At 43.3% G+C, this 24,812-nt stretch overlaps 1 protein-coding gene across 5 annotated transcripts in view; it reads right to left on the reverse strand.

Moving 5' to 3' along the window:
- The window catches only part of ST6GALNAC5 (ST6 N-acetylgalactosaminide alpha-2,6-sialyltransferase 5), a 203,691-nt gene that overhangs the window by 20,345 nt on the left and 158,534 nt on the right, over positions 1-24,812 (reverse strand). For 4 of the 5 annotated variants that reach the window (XR_001717764.4, XM_024347659.3, XM_054683215.1 and 1 more), the window contains one exon: positions 2,585-2,994. The exons of the other annotated variant lie outside the window; for it this stretch is intronic. Coding sequence is in view for 3 of the 4 variants with exons in the window: in XM_024347659.3 (XP_024203427.1) it covers positions 2,585-2,994 (410 nt within the window). In the remaining variant the exon portion in view is untranslated. The remainder of the gene's footprint in view (positions 1-2,584; positions 2,995-24,812) is intronic. 5 annotated transcript variants of the gene reach the window in all.

The raw sequence follows: 24,812 nt of genomic DNA on the forward strand, positions 1-24,812 counted from the left end.
AAAGTTTCTGGAAGCAGCAGTGTACTCTGGCATCCTCCACATTCATAAGTGTGATTCCCCTGAGTAGGGACTACGTGGACCCTGGCAGATGGATGTCTGTGGAAAGAGTCCCACCAGCCACTCCACAAAGCTTTGGCTCCCTCCGTACCAGCCAGGACGACCAGGAAGAAAGACCTGGTGAGAAAAAGCTTCTCATTGGCCAGAATTTAGTGAATTTAGTGAGCAGGATATGCCTTGCTGTGAGATGGGTTCCTAAAGATCCTGAGTGGCCAAAGGGTATGATGACTTAGTATCTAACTTATCAGCTTAAAATGATTTCTCAAGGAGTCCAGAACAATGTTTAATTATACTAAATAGCTAACATTGCGGCAGTGTTTTAGGAATACTTATTTAGCAATCAACCATTAAACTAAAAAGAGAAAAGTGTTTTCTATTGAGATGGTTTCTACTTATTTCAAATTTTCCAACAAGTAAAAAATGAAACTAAATAATTCCCCTCCTTCTTGATTCCCTATAAAATGTTTTCTTGATTAAATAACTCATTCAACTGAGTGACAGTCTCTCTTATCTGTGAGTTGCAAAGGTCAATGCGTGACTGGATTTTGTGGCAGCTGGAGATGATGATCAGAATCCCCAATGTGATCTGCTGGCTGGGCTGCCCATGGGGTCTGCTGGGCCTTCCAGGGAGGAAGGCCACAGTGCCAACAGCCAGCTCTTCCTCCTTCCTCCACCAGACCCATGCCTCCTGCCTGGTGCAGTCCTTGACTAGTCACAAGGTTTCTAGGATTTAAAAGCTATCTAGCTCTTCCACACAAAGAATTTGGGGGCACTGGACTTAAGTCTTTCTTTGAGACTATTCTCTAATAATGAGCTGCTAGCCAAAGAATGGATTTATTACTTTATATTCTTTATTGCATTTATCATATCACTTTATTTAAAACAATTTTTATGAGATGGGGTCTTGCTATGTTGCTCACACTGGATTTGAACTCCTGGGCTCAAGCCATCCTCTTGCCTCAGCCTCTCAAGTAGCTGGGATTATAGGCATGCACCACTAAGTCTGGCTCTCCTTTAGTTTAAAGATAAGCAATTGACTCAGTAACAGTTTTTGTAAGAGGGGTAAATTACATCATAAACGTATAAAAGTACAGGTTTTAGAATCAAGGAAATGAGGCAATTTGATTATTAGACCAGTCCATCCAGAGATTAGTAGTCACTATTCCCTTTTCACACGTAAGGTCACTGAGTCTCTAAAAGGTTAGATAACTTGTCCAGGCCCTCACAACTAGAGAGTGACAGAGCCAGAGTTCCAACCCAGAGCTGTACTCTCTAGTGGCCCTTGATTCTTCATTGTCCTTTCTTCACCTAGATTTGTCCAGCTGACATCTTTTCACCTCTCTTCTTCACCTTGTGTCACCCCCACCCCCTAGTTCTCCTGACTGCAGCCACAGGGGCCTTTTCTCCAACCCACTGCATGTTCTCTCACACCTGATTCCCTGGACCTCCAGGGAGGTTTCTCCCTCCCACTCCCCAGGTCCTTTACTTTATCCAAGACTTATTGCCCTGGGTCTCAGCTTATGTACATCTTTTTGAGAAAGCATTTTCCTTATCTCCCAGACCAGTAATTTCCAGATCTTTCAACCTATAGTGAAAAATACATTTTTACATCATGATTGAGACACACAGACACAGTTTTAATTTCATTTTCTAAAGTGTGTAATTCAGTGATATTTATTTTATATTCACAGGATTGTGCAACCATCACCACTAATTTCAGAACATTTTCATCACTTTGAGAAGAAATCCCTATCCATCTATCTCCATCTCTATCAAACCGAAATAAAAGTTTCATGAAACAATACCTTACCTAACTTACTGTGTGGGATGAATGCTGATAATGTCTTTTCTATTCTACTCTGTTCCATTTTATCCCATTCTTCCCATTACTTTAGAAAAAAAATCTTTCAGTGCCTCACTACATTGATTTCGTGTCTTAATATGGAGTTGTAGCTAACAGTTTGGGTTTCCATGGGCTAGGGCCCATGGCACATCTACAGCACCATTTTCTTCCCTCTCAAGACCCTCAGTGCACTGGCTACTACTTGGTAAGTGTCCAAGACTTTATATACTTGTGTTTGACTGTTTCCCCAGGGCCAAGCACAGTGATGAGCAAGTAGTGGGCACTCAAGAAATATTGGTTGACTAAATAAATGTTTGCCTTTGAATGGGAAAAAATAAACCCATATACTTTTTTTTGGTGAGGGTTTATGCAAGTAAAATGAAATGCAATAAAGCTGTTATACTGCACTTTTAACCAATGAAGGCCAGGAGCTGTGTAGCCTCTTCCTCAAAAATAAGGCCCTGAAATATCCATATAATGATCTCCATGCTTCTTTTCACTTTGTCTTGTAAAGTCAGCTTGAGAAGCCCAGTCACGCAGAGGACCCTACAAGTGAACTCTAGCAATGACATGAGCAGTGGAGCCCACAACAAAAGCCTGTAGCAAAAGCTTTGCTTTGGATGAGTCAGCCAGTGATGACTTATCCTCACCCTCCCCTGCATCTTCTTCCCTGTGCCTTTGTACCTGTCTTTGCCAGTCTCCTGCTTGAAGAGCTCATCAAACTGCAGCATCTTGTGGCGAGTAATCATGAAGGCCTTCAGCCGGGGCAGCACCTGGCTCAGGAGATGCAGGTTGTTGTAGACCTGGCCCTTGCCGTCCCGCCGCATGTAGCTGCTGGGGCCCCAGAAGATGAACACGGTGCCCTGGCTCACGTTGAGCAGGTCATGGCGGTTGCGGAGGATCCTCTGGATGCTGGAATGCGCGATGACCCTCAGGCTGGTGCGATTGCCCACGTCACGCCCATAGCCGCGTGTGGGGGCGTCATTCATGCGGATGACACACTCTGTCTGGTCAATCTGGGAGCCTTGCCGACTGTGCAGCAGATGCCCTGAGCTGGTCACCAGGGCACAGTCCCTGCAGTGCATTTTCAGGGGCTGGAAGGCAGGGGGAGAAGGACACTGTCAGGGGCAAAGGGCTTAACCCTCACTCAGCACCAGCAGGCTACTTCCCTGCCTTTGAAGAAGGGCACCCATCTCTTCTCTCCTCCCCATCATGTCAGAGTATATCCCTTCTGCTATTACTTTATGGACCCTTGCGTTCTCTTCTAAATGGGTGACAGGGAACAATGGACAAGAGCAAAAGGGAGCTAGCACTGACCTGTCAAACACTGAACTAAGGGCTTTACTGATATTAAATAACCAAATCGACACATCAACCCAGCAAGGTTTCTCTCGTGGTCATTTTACAGATGAAGATACTTAAGCATAGAGATGTTAAAAATTTGTCCAAAGTTGCCCTTTATTCCTAGCCAGTAATAAAGTTGTGCTTCTGGCTTTCAAAACTAGGTATTTTTGAGTCCAAAGTTACTCCCAAGTTGAAGCAAAGACTGTCCTGCAAATTGCTGTGACACTAGTTGTGATGCTCTTAACTCACCTTATTGAAAGTTAAACCTTGATTAAAATTCTTGGATGCTGTACAAATATGTTTGTACTAAATAAACATCATCTAAGCATCATATGGGAAATGACATGCTGATTGTAACCCCTTAGAGGCCATAATTTTGAAGTGACATTAGGATTGCTTCTTCTATTTTAACGGATGAGGGAGAGAAACTGAGTTGTCCCATTTTCATAAACATAAAGAAAGCGTCAAGCTCAGAGCCACAGACCCCAGCTAGGAATTGCAGGGCCTAGGTCCTTCTCTCATCTGCAGTGAACACGCATCATGGCAAAGTTCTGGCCAGGACATGGTGTTCACCAAAGACAACTCCAATGGCAGCACTCAGTTCAATGCCCTGAACCAATGATTTGCTTTCAAAACACCTACGTCCTAACAAATTAAACATTCCCATGTTCATGTTTAATGAGCAATATTTCTAGTTGCTGTTTGAAGATAATGTAATTAGGGCCTGAGGCCAAGGCCAGCAAATGTACAAGAAAATAACAAGATGTTCTGAAGGGATGTTGCATTGTTAGATTTTTTCCAGAGTCTATGCGCTTCTTCTCTGATAACTTTGAACAGGACACGCTGGCTTCCTGTACTGTCTCAGGAAATTGAATCCAACTTAGTACTGCATATATTCAGTTTTGTGTTTATTTTGGGAGTTTCTTGAGACATGGCTGTGTCTTCAGAACTACACTGAGAGCACCCGAGGGCAGCCAACTTCCCTCGCCTTGTGGTGCCTCAAAGCATCAGCTCTGGGATGTAGCAGGATGGGCCCAGCCTTGCTTCCACCACCTACTAGCTGTGGGACCTTGGTAAGACACTAACCTCCACAAGTCTCAGTTTTCTCATCTCTAACTGAGGTTAAAACCTCATTCTACTACGGTAGAATAAAAAATAATTAAGATAGATACCGTATTCGATTGAGCCCTTTGAAACTGCCAATATTTGGCCTGCAAAAATAGCAACTGCATACGGTTGAACCTTTAGCATAGGATTGTCATAGTGATCATTCACTAAATGTTAGGTGCTATTAGGATTATTGGTCAGTGCGGAGCCTTTTGCTCTTGTCCAGGGTTCCTATCACCCATTTAGAAGAGAATGCAGGGGTCCATAAAGTAATTGTACAATAAGTACTCACGATATCAGCACTGAACACTTAGGGTTTATAATTGATGCAGGGCTTATGAAATGGAGGTTCTACCATTGCAAATTCTCATAATTCCCCCAACATCTAATTACTCTTACATGACAGGCACTGTGCTAGGCAGTCAGAATGCAAAAATGGGGCAAATAGCCTTGAAAGCTTACACTTTAGTGAGGGACAGTGATCAGTAAAGGAGGACAATACAGTGTGACACAGTATAAGGAGAGGAGGCTCTGCTGAAGTCGGAGTAAGGGGCTGTGGAGAGCACAGCAAAGCTGGGGGGCACAAAGGAAAACTGGCCAGTCAGTTAATATTTACTGAGTGCTTTTCAGCCACAACTGTGTTAGGCACTGTTCTGATTTTTTATAAATATAATTCCATTAATCTTTCAAATAATACTCTAAGATAGTATATTATCACTCCCATTTTACAAATGAGAATATTGAAGGGTAGAAAAATGAAGCAGTTTGCTCAAGATCACACTGTAAGGCGGTGGCAGTGTTGAAATTTGAACCCAAGAAACCTGACTGCAGAGACAAAGGGATTCACCATGATGCCAACACAGTGCAGTAGAATAAGCAGAATCAGTGTTATGGGATGTTTTCTTACCTCATTGCCTCTTTCTTGCCTCTTAGAAACTCAGTGATGCTATTTTTTAATCAGTAGTGTTGTTACCACTCTGAGGGCACTGGGCTCAGTGGATGCAGTAAAGTGACAAGAATCTTCTACCAAAGACCTCCATTCCTTGGAGGATCATTTGAAATAGATTCATCTAACTAGAACATTAAGTACATGATGCTGAAATGTGGTTGAGACCAAACCTTCTTTAGGAAGTGCCACATTCCAGATGTCCAGAAAGTGGCCCCTATTCCCCTCAGAAAACTACTGAAATCTGGAGTAAGGAGTCCTGAATCCCTGGGCGAACTGTTGGGATGAGAGGCAATTTCAGTGGCCAAAAAATGGAGGAAATGCTTAACTTTCCTTTCCCTTATTTTACTTGCACATCCCATACATAAATGATGAAGAGGGAAGAGTTCCATGATAATTTATTCAATGGTGAAATTCCTATTACGTACCAGGCACTGAACCTGGTGCTACAGATATTAGGTTAGCGCAAAACTAATTGCCATTAAAAGTAATGGCCAAAACCACAATTACTTTTGCGCCAACCTTAATAACACAATAAAAGAGCAAACAGTCCACGTTGAGGGTGCCCCCAGACAAACCATGACAGAACTGTGCTGTAAGCGCTATAATGCAATTAGGCACAAGGGACCATGGGACCAAAGATGAGGGAACATTTAAGCCTATCCAGAAGAGCCAGAGAGGTGAGAGAACAACCAGGAAAGGATTATGTAATGGAAACCAGCAGAAGAGACAATTTTAAAAAGGAGCAAGTAGTCAACAGTGTCATAGGACAAGTAAAACAAGACTTGGGAAATGTGCTTTGGATTTGATGACTTCGGCCAAAATAGTCTCAGCTGAACAGAAGTGACAAGAGTGTGATCGTGGTCGGATTGAGGAAGTAGAGACCACAGCTGACTGCAAAGAGTTGACAGAGGGTTGATGGTGGAGCATGGCAGGACTGACTTTGACACTAAATACTTGTGGCCAGACAACATTGATTTGTTCATTCATTCTAAAGACCTTCACTGAGGACTTAATACACCCCTGAGGTTCTGTGTAACTCAGCACATTTGCTTAATAAGGTTACTTTGTAAGTTCATCCCAGTGGACCCTAAGGCCATGGGAAGCTGCTTTTTCTCATCACGCTCACCTAGAATTATCCTGAATTTTCCGGTTGGATCTGTAATTTTATTGTAGTCATTATTACTAGGGAAAACATTCTGAAGAAAGGTCCCAGTAGCATGTCTTTCCCTTTAATTAATTATTCTGCTTTGATTCTCAGAACAGAGACTGGCTGGCAGGTGAAACACATCGCCTTAGGGGCCTTCCAAGGACCTGGCGCTCTCTCTTTCTCTTTGCCCAGAGAAGGCCAGCTGAACACTCTTTCCGAGAAGGCCAAGTTTCCTGACCTTGCCATATTGACCCTCTGTGATTAGTGGGCACCACTAGAACATGCCAGGTTGACCCAGTCCCCAAAAGCCACCCTCTTGATTTCTGCTACCTGAGAAATCTGAGCTCTGGTATTGATTACGTCAGACACTAACACTCGTTCTTTGAGTTGTGCAGATGCATCAAACAATGCAAAAAAGATCGAAGTCTGAAGTATGCCTTAGGTGCTTTTGGTAAGGCGTGCCAATAAAATGACAATAGCTGTTCTAAACATAATGTTACAATTCCAGCAGCTGAGAAGAGCATGTACTAAAGGCTGACCCACTTCCAAAGGACGAAATGAAGTCTGTTTCTTGTATTCAGGGGGACTGATGATATCTTAGGAGGCAGAATGGCAAAAAATTGTACAAATTGTGTGACCCTGTTCCTCATGATTTGGTACAGTCCTCTGAGAGAAGCATGCTCCCACACTCTCAGTACCATTATAACCTTTAGTGTCTTAATGATATGGGTGGAAATATTCATGCCTTGGTGAGTCAAGATTCCTGATGCAATATTTACATGTTCTTCCCTTAAGCATTCAGATGCTGGGTTGATGAGTCACTAAGTGGAACACACGGAGGTGAACTTGAATCTCTGCCCATCGGCCTGGGAGACGATGTACTGCCGAAGACACAAGAGGGGAGGTGGCTCCAGCGGGCTCTCCGCTGAGCAAGGCCTTCTCTCTGACTTTTTCCTCATAGTGTTCAGCCTCCCCAATTCTTTGGAACATTTTCCGTAAAGCCTCATTTGGTGAAACACTCCGTTCCTTCTTAGGAAACATAGGCATCTATCTTAGTTCACTCCTAGCTTAGTAGTCTCTCTTCCATCCTGACTCATAAGAAAAATCATTTAATTAATACTGAATAGATGGATGAATAAATGAGTGAATGAAACCCAACCCCCTGCCTTATCTATCCTCTGAGAACCTACCTGCTGCCACATACAAAGTAGACATAATGTGATGCCATAACCAATTATTTGGCTGTAAACCCCAGGCCTTGCTAAAGATGCCACAAAGAGAAAGGGTGGTAGGCTGTGGAAACCTCTGTCTGCAGAGGAGGCTGTGGCCATTTGCCACTGGGCAGCCTCTCAGCCCAGGGAACCATAATGACCAGAGTCCAGGGCACTGCCTGGAATTAATGGCTGGCTGGGAAAATGGCCCGGGACACAGTAAGGACCATTAAGCCCAGCCAGTTATTAATCCCCAGTAAGAGCTTGATGCCAAGGTCATTAGAGCTGTTGTGAGGTGAAAAATGCCCAGGAAAATGCACAGCACATGGAAGAGTGACTGTTCTCCAGGCTGCTGATGCTCAGAGCTACAGCCCAGGCCCCCAGAAGCCAGCATGCTGTACAGGAGCCAGTGGGAGGCAGGTGGGCGGGGTCTCTAGAGGGAGTGTGCAGACACACACACACACATGTGAATGCACACTCAGATCTTACCATTTTATTTTTGCTGTCTCTTTTGTGCTTTGGTAATTTTAAGTATTTGCCATCATCCCAGAATCTAAGATACTATCTGCAATTTAGAGGAGGACTCATGAATATTTTAGAATGTGTGAATGAGTTTCTCCTTCTGTCACCCCCGCCCGCCCCCAGCAACAACAACAAAAACCAGCACCATCACCAACAAAACCCCCAAACATACCTAAAATAATGGAATAGCGAAGCATGACAACTTTCATCACAACTAACTCCTTTGGGCTGTGGTGACAGGAGCAATCCCTTCTTGGGAAGCGTGCTCAGGGAATCAAGGTCTGATTTCTGTCACAGCCTGAAGAGCAAGAGCAGAAGGAATTCTCCCTGTGACCTGGCTGACTGCTCTGGAGCCTTCCTTAAGAGAATAGGCCAGGCCAACTGAAATTAAACTTGACACCTAAAACACTCAGCGATGTCCTTGTAAACATTTGCAGCATGGCAATATCAGGCTTCCGTTTTTAAAATTCTGATATATTTGGCAGAGGGAAGAGTACCTCAGAGCATAATGTCCATTAGCTCAGTAATGAGACCGGTCTTGCTCTGGGAGCTGCCTGTTAGTCTGGAGCAAACATAAGACATATTAAATGGCTTCAGGTGTTTCAAGAATCTCTGTACTTTCCAATCTGATGTTTTCCTGTAATTACTGTGCTTTTATTAGCTGTCAATCTCAGTTCAGGCTGACACTGGGTATAAGCCATGCTGATTATTTAATGTGATTCACTAGAAAAATGTTACTCTTCCAAGCTGTTCCTTTCTTTTTTGTTCTATGACAAGCCCACCCACCAGCCTTCACTGCCAAGAAATCTTTCTGTCTCCACCCAGTGAATGCCACCTCATCTGATTTCCATCTACTGGCTGGCTAAGGATGCAAGAAATCCGTGGGCAGAAGGCAGTACTGAGCAGTTTAGAAGATAAGTTTTTTGAGTCACTGACTTTGACTCTGCTTCTTCTACTCATTAGAAAGGTAATTTGAAGCAAAGTTGCTTAGCTTTTCTGAGCCCCATTTTTCATCTATGACACAAAGATAGTAAAGCCAAACCCAAAGGGAAGTTTTGCCATCTCAAGTAATGGTGCACCTTCTACCCAGGTGCTCAAGCCCAAATTCAAGGATCTTTCTTGATACCTCTTTTTCTCTGCCCTTTACAACTCAGACAATCCTGTTGGGTCTATCCTACTACATATGCCCCAGATCCTACCACTTCTCACCATCCCTGCTGCCACCATCTTCATCTAAGCCACCATTGTCTTGTAGTTCCTGCAGCACTCTTAGCTCTTAAGTTCACTTCTTTTATTCTATCTTTTATATTTCTGTTCCTATGTAGATCCTAGGGTCCCCTTTAATATGTAAATCAAATTATGTCACTCACCTGCTTAGATCTTACTATTTGCTTCTTATTGCTTTTGGAATAAGAAGCCAAACTTTATTTTTATATTTATTTTTATAATTTTAACTTTTATTTTAGATGCAGGGGTACACATGCAGATTTGTTACATGGGTATATTGTGTGATACTGAGTTTTGAGGCATGAATGATCCCATCACCAAGGTAGTGAGGATAGTACTCAATAGTTTTTTCAACTCTTGCCCCATCACTCCTTCCCCACTCTAGTAGTCTCCAGTGTCTATTTTGCCATCTGTATGTCCATGAACACCCAATGCTTAGTTCCCACTTATAAGTAAGAACATGTGGCATCTGGTTTTCTGTTCTTGCACTAATTCACTTTGGATAATGGCCTCCAGCTGTATCCATATTGTTGTTACAAAGGACATGATTTCATTTTTCATGGCTGTATACTATTCCATGAAAAGCCAAACTTTAAACTGAGCTCTGTGTCATGGCTCTCAAGATCTGCAGCTTCTATCCTTGTGTATCCTTTCAGCATCATCCTGTACAGAACTCTCCCTTGCTTACACTGTCATTTCTCTACTGCTTGCTGTCTGATATACTTCATGTTAGCAATTCCTCCCACCCAAGCCACTCTTCTCCTCATGTCTGCATGATGACTTTTCCACGTGTTACCTCAGACCGCCTCCCCAGGGAGGCTTTCCTTGACCACTCAATCTAAACTGTTCCCTTTCCCACCTACTGTAACTACCTCTCATCATCCAGGTTTTTGTTTAAATTCATGTATCACTACCTAAAATAATCTTAAAATAGTATTTGTACATCTACATGTTTAAGCTCCCCGAAAGGAGGGACTTTGTGTTATTCACACAGTATCTTCAGCACCAAGGACAGTGCCCAGCACATAGAAGGTGTTCAACAAATATACTTTGCAAAGAATAAGTGAATGATAAGCCATGTAAAGCACTTAACCACAGTGTCTGGCACATAAGGAGTGTGAAATAGATGTGTTTATTGTGTTTTAAGTGTCCCCATTCTTCCAGTAAGCAGTTCCTGATCTTTTCTGACTGGGTAACTAGGATAATATTTTCTAAAGCCCAGTATTTGGAATCTGCATATGTCATAACCACCTTCAGCACTAAATGACCTTCAGAGGGAGGTGCAGGAAATCCCATTAGTTTTTTTTATTTAATTCCATTCTATTTGTAAAATTATTTTTAACAGCTTTATTGAGATTAATTTGCAAACCATAAAATCCCTCAATTTAAAACATGAATTAAAAATAATTTTTTTGTATATTTAGAGAGTTGGGCAACCATCAGCATGACCTAATTTTAGAACATTTCCATCATCCTGAAAAGAAATCTCATGTCCATTTATAGTCACTGTCCCTTCCATGTCCAGCCCTAGGCAACCACTAATCTACTTTTTATCTCTAAAGATTGGCCTTTTCTGGACATTTCACATAAATGGAACAATAAAATATATAGTCTTTTGTGTCTTGTTTCTTTCACTTAGCATAGTAATTTTGAGGTTCATCAAAATTCAGCGTCATCTTGTACATATATACATATGTATCTAGCATGTGTCAGTACTTTGATTATTTTTGTCCATACCACATTTTGTTTATTCAGTCATCATTCGATGTACATTGGATTTGTCTCCATTTTTTGGTTATTGTGAATAATGGTATTATAAACATTCACATACAAATTTTTATGTGGACATATGTTTTCATTTTTTTTCTTGAATGGAAGTCTAGCAGGGGAATTACTGGGTCATATGACAATTTTGTTTAACATTTTGAAAAACTGCTAAACTACTTTCCAAAGTGGCTACACCATTTTATATTCCCACCCACTAGTTCCAATTTCTCTACATCCTTGTCATCACTTAGTACTGTCTCTTTTGATTATTCTAATGGGTGAAAAGAAGTACCTCACTGTGCTTTTGATTTGCATTTTCCAAGTGACTAATGATGAACATCTTTTCATGGGCTTATTTATGCCATTATTCTCAGGCTTTCAATTGCATCTACTATGCCCCACCCTCCACCCTAAATAAGTGCCACCAAAGCTAAGTGATTCTATTGGGCTCCAAGCCAACATTCAGCTGACTTCTCTGGGAGCCTTGTATGTGGAGGCCCCACTAGCCACAGGAGATGAAGTGAATTTTCTAGTCTTAGCTAGCAAAATTTGGGTACCTCTCTATACTTAAGGGTGTTGTTTAAATGGCCCCTCTCTCTTTCTATTCTCTGTACAACACCCTTAAGTCTAGAGAGGTAAACCCAAAGTGAAAAACAGAGTGAGCAGTAGCTGGGACATATTTTTATATGGGATCCAAATTTTGCTAGCTAAGGTTAGAAAATTCACTTCATCTAGTCATTTACATTAAAATGAGTTTCATAGACTTATGGAATAATATTGTTGCAGAAATCTCAGAGATGATATAGGCCAGTAATTCTCACAGTGTGGTTCCCAGGCCAGCAGCAACAACACAGTCTAGGAACTTGCCAGAAATGTGAATATTCAGGCACTGCCCTAGACCTTCTGAATCAGATGCTCCATGATGGGGCCCAGCAATCTGTGTTTTCCCAAGCCCTCCAGTGCTTCTGATTCATCCTCAAGGTTAAGAACCACTGGGCTGGGTCAGCATCCTCATTTTACAGAAGAAGTGGAAGCTCAGGGGGCTATGGGATTTGTTCAAAACCATACACGAAAGGTAGCATCTGGGATGAACCCCAAGTCTCCTTACTTCTAAAAATCCAAGAAAATCCACCTGTATCCATAGACTGTTCAAAGTCACTGGGTACTCACCGAAAAGGAATCCTTAAATAATAGTACACTTAAGTTGCAACCTAGAAGTGTAAGTGGTTTTAAGGAAACAGACAAATAAGAAGGAACATCCCTTGTTTGACATGCTGCCCTCACTCTGCAGGCTGCCTTCCTCTGCACCACCTGCCTGCTTATTTGGAATAAGCAACTGGGAATCGCTATACAGCATTTCAACCCCCAATTACAGGAAAGATGCTGAATGCCTTTGTGCATGGCTGGCAGTTTTGCTTACCCCAGAAGCTGGGCCATGGGGGGCTACTTTCAAGCCAGCACATCCCCTTAGAGGTGGGACAGTCAGGACTCATCTTGCTGTTGTGGGTTTTCTGCTTCCCTCAAAAGCTATGTTGAAGCCCTACTCTCTGGTACCTGTGAATATGATCTTATCTAGAAACAGAGGTTTTGCAGATGTAATTGAGATGTAAGTCAGGGTGAGGTCATACTGGATGAGGGCAGGCTCTCAGTCCAGTCACCGGTGAAGTTATAAGAAGAGACACAAAACACAGAGATACACAGGGAGAGCACCACGTGATGACAGAGGCAGAGATTGGGGTGATGCATCTAGTAGGTGAGGAACACGGAGGATTCGCTGGCAACCACCAGAAGCTGGAAGATGCAAGGAAGTATCATTCCCTAGAGCTTGCAGGGGGAACAAGGCTGTGCCAACACCTTGATTTCAGACTTTTAACCTCCAGAACTGTGAGAGAGTAAATTTCTGTGGTTTTTACACAGCCGATTTGTGATAATTTATTCTGGTAGCCCTAAGAAACTAATACTTTGCCACCAACAAGGTCGCTACCCTCTGCCTAACACCCTCCCACCAGTGCCTCGACTTTGCAGTTCTCCTCCTTTGTCTTGCAGCTTTCACCTTTCAGGTCATTCTCTGCGCAGCTGCCAGAGTGGGGTTTCAAAGCATAGCTCACACCACTCCCTTCCCCTGCTTATAGAGTAAAACTGAGTTAATTACCTGGTTGGAATCTTGTCTGCCTCATGGCCCTCACTCATTTCACTCCCCACTCTACTCTCTATTCTCCGGCCCGGCTAATTTCCCTCTCCTTTCTGTTCCTGGGAAACAGTAAGCATTCCTTCTCTGGTCTCCAGCCTTTGCTTTCCCAGTTGTTCATAAGCTTGGCTCCTCATCGCTCAGGTCTCAGCTTAAATGTTACCTCCTCCAGGAGGCCCTTCCTGACTGCCTCCCCCACTTATTCTATAACAACGATGTTAACCCCACATAACACTGACTAAGTGTTCAACTAATGTGCCAGGACCTCTTCCGAGCCCAATACATACGTTATCTAACCTAGTCCTGAAGACAGCCCCAAGAGGCAAGTTCCACCATTCTCTCCTTTTTAACTAGATGAGGAAGTTGAGGTACAGTTCACCACCTCTCATGATCCCATTTGTTTCCTTCATGGTAATTATCAAAATCTTTAATGATTTAAACTTAAAAATTTCTGTATTGTCTGTTCCCTGCCACTAAAACAGGAGTGCCATGAGGCAGCGATTCTGCACAGTGCATGGCATACAGCAGGTGTTCAAGAAATAGTTAAAGAAATCTCTGTGCCTCAGTGCCTCACTTTCTCAGCAAGCAGTAGATGATTTTCCTCTGTCCAAAGTGGGCATGGATGAGTTGTCAGTGGGACAAGCCTATTTGTTTCTTTTCTGAAATGCTAGTACATTGGTTGATGTTACGCACTGGCTCACCTCAGTGCCTTCAAATAACTCCCTGATGTGATTTCCTTCAAAGGTCACTCGTATGCAATTACTTCCTCTAGGAAGAGATTGGACATAAAGGCCCCCTGCGCTCATTAGAACAAACAAAAACCTGCATTTTCATTAGAGTGAGGTGATATTTAATGTGGCCTGACAAGCCCGACTCCACAAAACTGGCTTCTCTGGCCTCTGCTGTTTGAAATGGCCTGAAGATAAACATAGCATGGCTCGAAATCTGGAAGATAACTGAGAATTAATGGTCAAATGCAAAAGAATTATGAGAACTTGGAGTCGTATATATAGCTGAATTAAATTGGGGGAAAAATCTGAGGTTTCAGTCAACCAAATGAGAAAAATATCGAATTGACCAGAATCATAAATGTAGTGTTAGAGTGGAGAGAGCACTGGCTTGGGAGTCAGGCTGGGGCTCAGATCTCAGTTCAGTCATCTATTGGTAGGTACTTCCCTACTCTCAGTCTCAGTTTTCTCATCTATAAAATGACTATGGTAGACACTCAGTAAGGAGTAGCTATTAGTATTATTACGGCTCAATTGTTACAGATATAAAGAGAGCCATGTGGAATAACCTGTCAGTGCCTCTCCCCTCATATCCAACCACTCACTGACCCTGCTGACCCAACCTCCTGTGTGTCTGTTGACGTTAATCATTTCTATCTTCCTGCAGGTTGCTTCCCCTGACTCCACCCCTGGTTCAACTCACTATCTTTTTCACCCAATCACTGCCATGCCTCAAAGCCAGTCCTCCTACATCCACCTCAATCCATTCTCCATACCAGCCAGAGTGGCTTTCTAAAATGCACTTTTAATTAGGAACTCCTTGGCAAGTCCCTCTGTATCTCATGCCTCTCATGGTTCCTCTCTACTCCAGCCACACTGCCTTTGCTCGACCTTGTAGCTCCAAGTGGCACTATTCATAAAGTCTGGTCTCAGGTCTTTGCACGTGCTTCCCCTGGAACCCAAGTCTCCTCAATTGTAAACTGGAGCAATAATACCGACCTCGCAGAGTTATTTTGTGACTTAACTGAGATAATAATAATATTTAAGCTTACCCTCTCTGCCTTTCGCTGTCTATGATTTTTGGAACTCCTTCATCTCCCATTCAAAGCATCACTTTCTCGAGGATTCTTCCCTAAACTCCAAGACTACTGTAGCACCCTGTTTCTCCCTTTATAATTCTCATCATATTGACAATCACTGATTCAATGTCTCTCTTTCCTACAAAGTTGCAAGGTTCTGAATAACTAGGTTCATGTTTATGTTGGGTTTAAGTCACCACAATATCCCCAGGACCTAATACACAGTATGTACTCACTATATATTTGCTGTACAAATAACTAAATTAGTTAGTGCATGTATGAGAACCATTCCAGAGTGATAGTCTCTCCCAGGTTTTCTGTTTGGGTTTCCATTCTATTTTTACATGCTTGAGTATAGAGCAAGAGACAAATCTATCCCAAATCAAATATTTAATTTGGAGCAAATACTCATTTTTCTCATAAACAACTGAATAGCTCAAACTAAACCAATTACACTTAACCTGACTTCTATTTGTTTTATTATCTAAGTATAAGGGAGGTTCCAGAATGAGTCATCATTTGAGGTTCTGGACACTGACGACTGCAAAGTAGCAAATAACCAGATTGTGGCAGTGTTGATGCTCTGGTTCTCAAGCTGATGGTTTGTTTACTGAACTGCCTGTGTTAGGGGCTCTGAGAGTGGAAGAACGGTCATCAGCTGCCTGGATAACAACTCAGCACCCCAGCTGGAAACACATGAGTAAACAAAATCATAATTTTTCACTTTGCCAAGCTCAGTAAACACCATCTTGATGAGCTACCAGCTAGGCAGCCATTAGTTAAATAAATAAAGCATGAGGGTAGAAACAGGATTATTGACAAAGGCACCATCTACTCATTTGCTAACCATTGATGGACATTAGCTGTGATGTACCCACTGGGGAGGGACTTTGCCACCTGCTTTAATCTTGCTAAACATGATGCATCCTCTGGGGCCACAGAATGGTTTACTCTGTAGCAGTGAAAAATCACATTTTCTTCTTTTTCCCTTTTATGTGCACAATGCAAGTTATTAAGCACCTACTGTTTATGTAATGGAATCTCTTAGGCAGACTGCCCAGACACAACTGCCTTCACTCCACTGACTCTGCCCAGATTTGGCAAGGAATTGTAAAATACAAGAAGCAGATTCCTGGCAAGAAGAGATGGAGGCCCCCCTGCTCCTTCAAGAAGGCTGGGAGTGGATGGTGGCAGATAGGATTGATAGCTTAAAAGAGTTTCAAGGTTTAGAAAACTTCTTCTTTTCTTAGAAACAGGGAATATTTTTATCTAGTCTTCTTTTCTTGATATTCCTCTTATGGCTTCATCCATTTATATTAGACCTTTCTTGAGATTCTGCTTAAGCACATTAGTAGATCTATAACCTCTTGGAGACTTTCAGGAGCCTGACTCATGGCTTCAGCTGTCCACTCCATAGAGATGTCTCGAGTATTCTAGCTATTCCTCTGTTCATGTCTGGATTCCAACTCCCTGGAGTCCCATGGACTCTTTCTACTTCTATTGACGATGACAATAAAAACCAGGTCCAACTGCCAAAATAACAGTCATAATGACGATCAATTTTTACAGATGAATTTTTATACTATTACTAGCATCTCAGTTAACCCCAATGTAAGCCTGTGAGATCCATATTACCACCTTAGTTTATATTGAGGAAACAGGGGCTCAGGGGTTAAATTGCTCAAGGTCATAGCTTCTGCAGCACAGCTAGTGTCAGTGCTGAGGCCAAAGCCACTCCCACATGTGTGCCTGCTCTTTCCACCATAATATGCAAAACAAAATCAGTGAAAGGACTGGAAAGAAAAGAGGATTGGGGAGTCTTAAAGAAGAAAAAAGAAAACCTACATGAATGGGTTAGTAAATAATAAAAATGGCAGGAGAAATCAGAAAGCAGAGAAACATAGAAATTGGAGGTATTGAGAAAACACAGTGACTGTAAAAATTCTAAGGGACCAAAGAGGTTAACGAAGAGACTTAATGGAACAGCCTAGAATTCAGGAGGCATTCAGCCCAGGAACTAACATTTTCACACCACTCAAAAGCTGCTGGTATACAACACACTGCATTCCCATAAATGACATTCATAATGGTGATCCTAAGTCATCAAGAAAAGCTTAAATTAAGTTTTGTTCACTTAGGTAGGAAAGTATAAAATCAATTTGGAACCTTCAACAATAATTTAGACAAATAAGATTTGGTGCTAAACGGGACTGTGCTTATGTTGTTTTAAGCCTCATTTGCTCGTAAAACTCATTTCTCAACCAGGCTTCAAAATGAGGTGCCAGACTACTTTGAAAAGTTACTGCTGAAGGGTAAATATGTTTTTCTTTCCTCACTCAGGTATGATGGTGATGACTAACTTTCCACCAAAATTCATGCTTCCCTTCCACAGTATGGAGTCACAGATGGAAGTGGCTGCCCAGTCAGGGACTTCATTTCTAGTCCCCATGCCTCTAGGGAGAGCCCTGTGCCTCCTAATGGAACAGGAGCAGAGGTCATTGGAAAACTTCAGAAGCAACTGTCTTCTCCACTCTCTTTCCCTTTCTGACACCTTGATACACATGGCACAGTAACATTGGAAGCCACACATTGAATGTGACAGAGCCAAAGAACAGAAGGAGACCAAGTCCCTAAACCATGGTTTGGATGATACATAGTAGAACCTCCCACTTTTTTGACCATGTGAACAAGACAAAAGCTGTCATTTTTGAGCTATTACACATCTTTGGGGATCCCTTTGTGACAGCAGGCAATGTAACTATACTCACTGTTTCAGAAACCAGGAAACTTTCTCTTTTTCCACTTATTGTACTAAGTGGCTAGAGTGCAGGAGTCATGTGTTCTTTCTAAAATACAGTTCTGATCATGTCACTCCAACGTAATGATCTTCTGTAACCCCCTCATCCCTAAAGAGGGAAGTCTATATTTCTAAAAGTGACCCTTTATAGCTTATTTTCCACTGATCCATTTCAAGAACTCTACACATGCCCACACTGGACCACCACCCACGTATCCAAATGTACCCTGTCCTTGCCTTTCCCGTTAGAATAGCCTTCATCTGGAATGCACTCCCAGCTGTCCCAGCTGCAGTTTTTGACAGCCAACCCAACATTCCAGGTCCTATGTAAAAGCTACTTATTCAGCAGAGTTGTCTTTAATAATGATTGCTTGGGTTCAAATCCCATCACTTACCAACTGCTGACTTTGGGAAAATTTCTCAACTTCCCTGTGTCTTAGTTCCCTCACCTATAAAATAATGGTAATGCTAGACCCGAGCTCATAAAGCTGTGAGGGTTCAATAAGCTAATCTGTAGAGGAGCTTCCACCTCCTCCACTGCTATCAGCAAACCCCACTACTCACTGCAGTTATTTCTTCACCAAACTCAGCCATTTGTGTGTCACTTCATTGGGAGACAGAATAACTTTCTTTTTCTTTGTGTCCCACAAAGTGTTTTAAATATAAAAGACACCCAATAAATGTTGGTTGAATGAATAAAAATATGAATTTCTGAAGCTGCAGAAAGTGGGTTTCAGCTTTCCATTCGTTCATGTGTCACTTGAAGGACTATGATGTTTCCTTCCAGCTTGATTTCTAATAAGAGTACAGTGAGGTCTTTTGATGTCCTGAAGTTTTGAAGAGGCTCTGATCATTTTTCCAACCTCCAGTGAGATTTTCCATCCTTTGATTGTGGGAACCTGATTTGCTAGGAAGTTTTGTTTCGGTTTTTCAGGTGCAAGACTTAGTGAATTTCTCTGGCCAGGTTAAGCAGTAGTGGTCACATTCTTCTTTTGTGCTTGTTTCTGGACATGCCTTAGGTTTCAGTGATACCCAGGGCTTGTCTTAAGAGGCCAAAGAAGGGTTAAAGAATTTGAGGCTGCAAGGACTAAATATCCTTTAGAGCTGACAGTGTGGGAGGCACAGGGCAGAGGCCACTGGAGAAAGGCATTGTTAAATACAGAGCCTTGACAGACTGCAGTCCCCACCGCCCTGGCCCAGCTCATTTTCAGTTGCACTCGGGGCTGATGTGATGTTTATCTCAAAAATAAGACTTACTCAGGAGGGATACCAGAACTGCAAATCAGTGTTTTGTCAAACACAAGAGGACATGTCTCTCTAAAGCACTATTGAAGTGTAAAAATACTGAAACAATAAAACTCCCCCACTCATTAAATGATATCTGGTATTAAATAATTCCAATTCCTAATGAGATTTTCCACTTGGATGGCACATCAGAACATCACCACCAAACACATCTAAAGCTGAACTCAACTTCAGTCTCCCCAGATCTGCCACTCTGTCTTCCACGCAGTGAAGGTTGTAATCCCACCTGGCTTCCCATGCCAGAAACCCGGGAGTCACATTAAACCCTCCATTTCCTTCTCCTCAACAAATCAATCATTAAGTCTTATAACCCTCAATTTCTCTCAACTCTGCGTCTCCCAGTTCCCATTGTGCTCCTCAGTCCAGCCCTCCACCATCTCTGCCCTGAATTACTCCAACTCGGTTATAATGGTGGTTTGTTTGCCAGCATTTCTCAGGAGATTGCAGTCGCCTTGCCTTGGGATGTTGTCTTATTTACAGAGCTTGGCACAGTTTTCAACACACACAGTAAACGCTCAATAAATGGTCACCCATCTTAAGCTCGCACTTCCAGCAATTGGAAGAGGCCAATGGGAAAGTATACTTCACCCCTGCCCCCTAATGTAGGTGCTCTGAGACTTGGTCATAAGCCCAAGTAGAAGAGAACCTGAACACCTTTCAATTTATCTTTGGTGTAAAGGGCAACATGTGTTTTTGTTGTAAGTGATTAGAAGGCAGGAGATATACCTTTGGGGATTGAGTACATTACAGAACCGTGAAAGGATCCAGAAGCACTGAGCAGTGGAGCTGGCACTGGCACCTGCTGCTTGCTTCTGTCATTAACTTTCATTGCTTTCTGTCTTTGGAGTGGAGGTGAAGAAACTCTCTTGTCAGCACCACCTCTCCCAGACTCCCATCAACTTGGGGGAGCACCTACACTGGGGAAAACATTCTTGGGCTGCTGATGACCCAAACCACTGTGTGCAGTGCCTGCCTTGCTCTTCATCAGTTTGGGGACAAGCCTGTGGGGCAGGAGCCAGAATCCAGGAGTGTGTTCCACAGCACAACACTTGTACCTAACACATTTTTATTCATTCATTCATTCATTCAGAAAGTGTTCTTTAGTGGTCCACTATCTTCCAGGCACCATTCTACAAGCTGAGGATGCCAGAGACAGCTAATGAGGCTGAATCTCTACTATGAAGGAGGCTACATACAAACTGGGAAGATGGACTGTAAATCAATAAATAAGTAAAACATGTGCAGTGGTTGACACCTGCTGTCCTTTCTCTGCTGACTTTGCAGAGCCCCGCATATTATGCTGCTGCTTGGCACATGGAGCCAAGGCTATGTTTCCCCTGTTCTGGGGGGTTGGTAAGCTTGGCCCTCTGAACCCCTCTCAATGACACCTCCACAAGCCAGTGCCAAAGCTGGAATTACGCCCCTGAGATGAATCAGTCCCAGCTCCACACAAAGACTGCCCAGCCAGGATGCATGTGTGTGCCTTTTAGAAGGCAATTTTAAATGCAATTGGCCGTGCTGTGCCCTTATATGGAGACAGCAGGATAGGTGAGAAAGAGGAGGAAATTAACATAAGAGGAGCAGAGGGTTATCCAGAGTGCTTACAGGGTCTGGGCAGGAGGGCTCCCCTGGCTAACAGGCCAGGACTCTCTCCTTAATCATATCTCCCAGGGCTCTTTTTTCCAAAGAAAATGGCAGCAAACAGGTCAAAGATAGCATGCATGACCTTTAAAATAAATCACATAAGTGCCATGGAAGAAAGAGAAGCCCTGGGAGGCGAAGGAACTTGCCCAAGGTCACCCAGTGAGTTACTGCCAAAGCCAAGACTAGAATTCAGGTTAGAACTTGCAGTCAGTTCCTCTTCCATTTTGTGGTGCTGCCTCCTAAGAGAAAATCTTGGAGAATAATCTTCTTTCCTGAAATCAGCCCTGGACGAGGCTGGGCCTCCCTATGTATGTGAGCTTTGTGATAGAAGACTGAGCTGACCTGCCTGTGTTCATGTTTCCCACCCGTGGAGGGTGGGTGGGTCTCTGGGGCCTGGCAGCTGGGGCCCTGTAGCTGCAGGGGAGAAGACTGCCTGGAGGAGGGGCAGCAGGAGGGAGGGAGCCTGAGTGGGACTGGATGACCCGGCACAGTGGACGAGGCTGTGAGCCCACTGACCTATGTCTTTCCATTGACCCCCTTCTCTCACTTTCTTCTTCCAAGCATCCTTACCATGTTACCCCCAACTGGTCACCCCACCACAGCCTCTGGGCCACCCAAGGATCCCATGTGGCTACAGATGCACCCCATGTTCTAGACCTTTATTAGTGACATTTTCTGATCAAGATTGATCTACTCTATGATCCATTTTTTTTTTTTTCAAGACAGTCTTGCTCTGTCGCCCAGTCTGGAGTTCAATGGTGTGATCTCAGCTCACTGCAACCTCCACCTTCTGGGTTCAAGTGATTCTCCAGAGTATCTGGAATTAAAGGCATCTGCCACCACACCTGGCTAATTTTTGTATTTTTAGTAAAGAGGGGATTTCCCCATGTTAGCCTGGCTGGTCTCAAACTCTTGACCTCAGGTGATCCACCTACCTTGGTCTCCCAAAGTTCTGGGATTACAAGCGTGAGCACACGGGCTCCATGATCCATTTTTAACAGACTATTTCTGGTTCATAGACACAGTTGATTCTCACAAAGTAAATTGTGTCCAGGCGTAAGAATGTAATTTCTAAAGCCAAAAGGGATAATGGTGGTGGAATATTAGGTATTTTAAAATTTTTAATAGGATGGCTGGGGAGTGCAAGACTTCAGAATCGATCAGGCTTTCCAGTACCTGTTAATGCCTATTATGTTTATGCCTATACCCAGGACAAAGAGAATCCACAGACAGAGAGAGAGCCTGGAGCGGGGGAAGGATACAGAAGAAGGTAGAAAGGACAGAGGCAAGAAAGAGGACCTGCCTGGTGAGGGGCTGACTAAGGAAGGTGGGTCACAGCAGATGGAGTTGGGAGAAAGGAAGCTTCTCTAAATCCCTGAACTGACCAGCTGGGGATTCTGGTGCTCCGTGGCTGGTTAGGTCTTGGTTTGCTCCAGAGCAGGACTGGGGACTACTGAATAGCCATGCCATGGTGCCTTCTTAGGCCCAGATCATATCTTGGCTCAGGCTCCACAGGCAGTCCACACTGCCCCTTTGTTCTCTGCAGGGAGCTTCTGGGTCTCACATATCAAAGTCCCTTGCGAAATCCCTAGAATCAGATCCTGCCCTGGAGACCTTCTCTGGCCATCCAGAGCACACAGTACTAGGCAGAGGTGAGATGCTCCCCAGCCCACCTGGAGGCACCTGCAATCTGAGGCCCGGAGGCTGGAAAAGGGCACAGGCTTTTCAGTGAGCCCCTGGGAGATGCTATCTCCTGTCCTTGGCCTTCCACACATCTTATAAGTTCCTGTACCAGTAGCAAGATTCTGAGTACTTGGAGAAGGGGAGGTGATATTAACATGAATCAATTCATTCATTCATTCAAGAAATATCCTGAGAGTCAGCTCTTACCAAGGACCACCTTAGGTACAGGGAATACAGTGGAGAGTAAAACAGCCCCAGCTGCCCTCACCAACATGCGGTTTGGTGGGGAAGACCAATATTAACCAAAGAATTGCACAAATGCAAAATTACAACTGCAGCCAATGCTATGAAAGAAAAGTACAAGGTCTTACGAGAACATTCTCTGTGGGGAGCACATTGGGTCAGCTGCAGGGTGTTGGAATAAAGCTGTGGTCCTGGCTTCTGGGAAGCTCTCAAGCTTCCAGGCCCACACCGACCAAGCAGCCCTTTCCTCTGCTGCCTGGGGCCTGGTTGCAGCTTGTTATCTGGGCTCTCTCAGATCTGTCTCCTTAACATTGACCCTTTTATTCATGTGTATATTCTCCAGTAGATATAACTGAGGTTGAATTTTGAAGTTAAAATGTGAAGCAAACCCATGCGGGCTTAATCTGCCAGCATCAGCACAGGACACCTGCTCATGGCACCCCAATGACTACCCCCATTCGGCCCCTTTGAGAAACTGTTCTTCCTGCTTTGTAGCTCACACTCTTCTAGTTGGCGCTACAATGACCCAGTTCTACCAGGCCCCTGTGCTCAGCCTCACCCTTCCCTGTGGTGCTGGATATAATAATAATTTAAAAAAACAATATAATAAAGTGCAACAGATAGAGAAAAAACTGCCCACTCTCAATCTAACTGTGAAGGCTCCTGCCTCCTTCAGTGCCAAGATTTCTGAGCTGTCCGAGATTTCAGCTCTGCTCTGACACAGTTCCTTCTTGACTTGTGCCATCCTGCAGTTCTGAGTGGCTCTGGACATTATAGCTCCATGCCGCTTTGTCAGCACAAACCTCCAGTTGCTCTGCCTGCCTCTCAGTGGGAACCCATGCTGGAAGAGCTTCAATGGTGCTTATCGGGTTCCAGTCTCTGCCTGGTGCCGGTGGCCCTGAAACTAAGTCATGGAGAGTATTACAGCTTTATGTCACTGTCACCATGCACAGAGGTGTACCTAGGGATGTGCAAGGGGGTTTTAGTTTGTTATATGGAAAAATGAGTTTCTATTATATGCAGGAGAAATCCCCAATATATTAGTTCGCTAGGCTGCCATAACAAAATACCACTGGTTGCGTGGCTTAAATAACAGAATCCCTCCCCGCAACAGTTCCAGAGGCTGAAGTCCAAGATCAAGGTGTTGGCAGATTGGGTTTCTTCTGAGTCCTCTTCCCTTGGCTTGCAGGGGCCTGCCTTCTCACTGTGTCCTCACATGGTCCCTTGGCCTGTGTTTTCAGTGTCCCAACCTCTTCTCATAAGAACACCAGTCATATTGAATTAGGGCCTCTCTAAAGGTCTCATCTCAACTTAATTACCTCCTTAAGTACATCCTGCATCTTCAAATACAGTCACATTCTGAAGTAATGGGAATTAGGACTTCCACGTACAAATTTGGGGAGACACAGTGTGGCTCATGACACCAAATTTGCCAAGAAATACATATCCATGAAGAACACAGATGGTAGAGGAAGAAAAACAGGAGGGGTCTGAGATGTCACTTCTCCTAAAAGGGCCAATACAAAGAAGTATCCCATTTTCAGAGGTGAGAACAAAATTGGGAATGAAATCTCGCACTTCAAGAAAACCCAAGTTTTTAAATATTTACTTTTTCACAATGGATATAACTGGGTCTGAATTTTTAAGTTAAAATGCAAAACAAACCCAGGTTCTTAATGCTTAAACTTTACTGGTCCATAGTGTGACCTTACTGAGGTATAAGAGACCACAGCATCCTCCTTTGAGTTTCCTATAAACTAATAATCAAATCATTAATCTAGCCTAGGTTGCTTTAAAGTTTTGAGTCCCATGATTCCCTCTATTTTCTGGACACAAGCCTTTATTTAAAGGACACACTGAATCTAATATTGTTGTAAGCAAATACTGCATTATATTGGCTTTCTTGGCTGGCATATTTTAGGGGTACAAACTTCACATAAGAAATTAAAACTTTTCACAAAATACTTTCTT

The sequence above is a fragment of the Pan troglodytes genome, chromosome 1 (genome assembly GCF_028858775.2).
Source record: "Pan troglodytes isolate AG18354 chromosome 1, NHGRI_mPanTro3-v2.0_pri, whole genome shotgun sequence".
NCBI lineage: Eukaryota > Metazoa > Chordata > Mammalia > Primates > Hominidae > Pan > Pan troglodytes.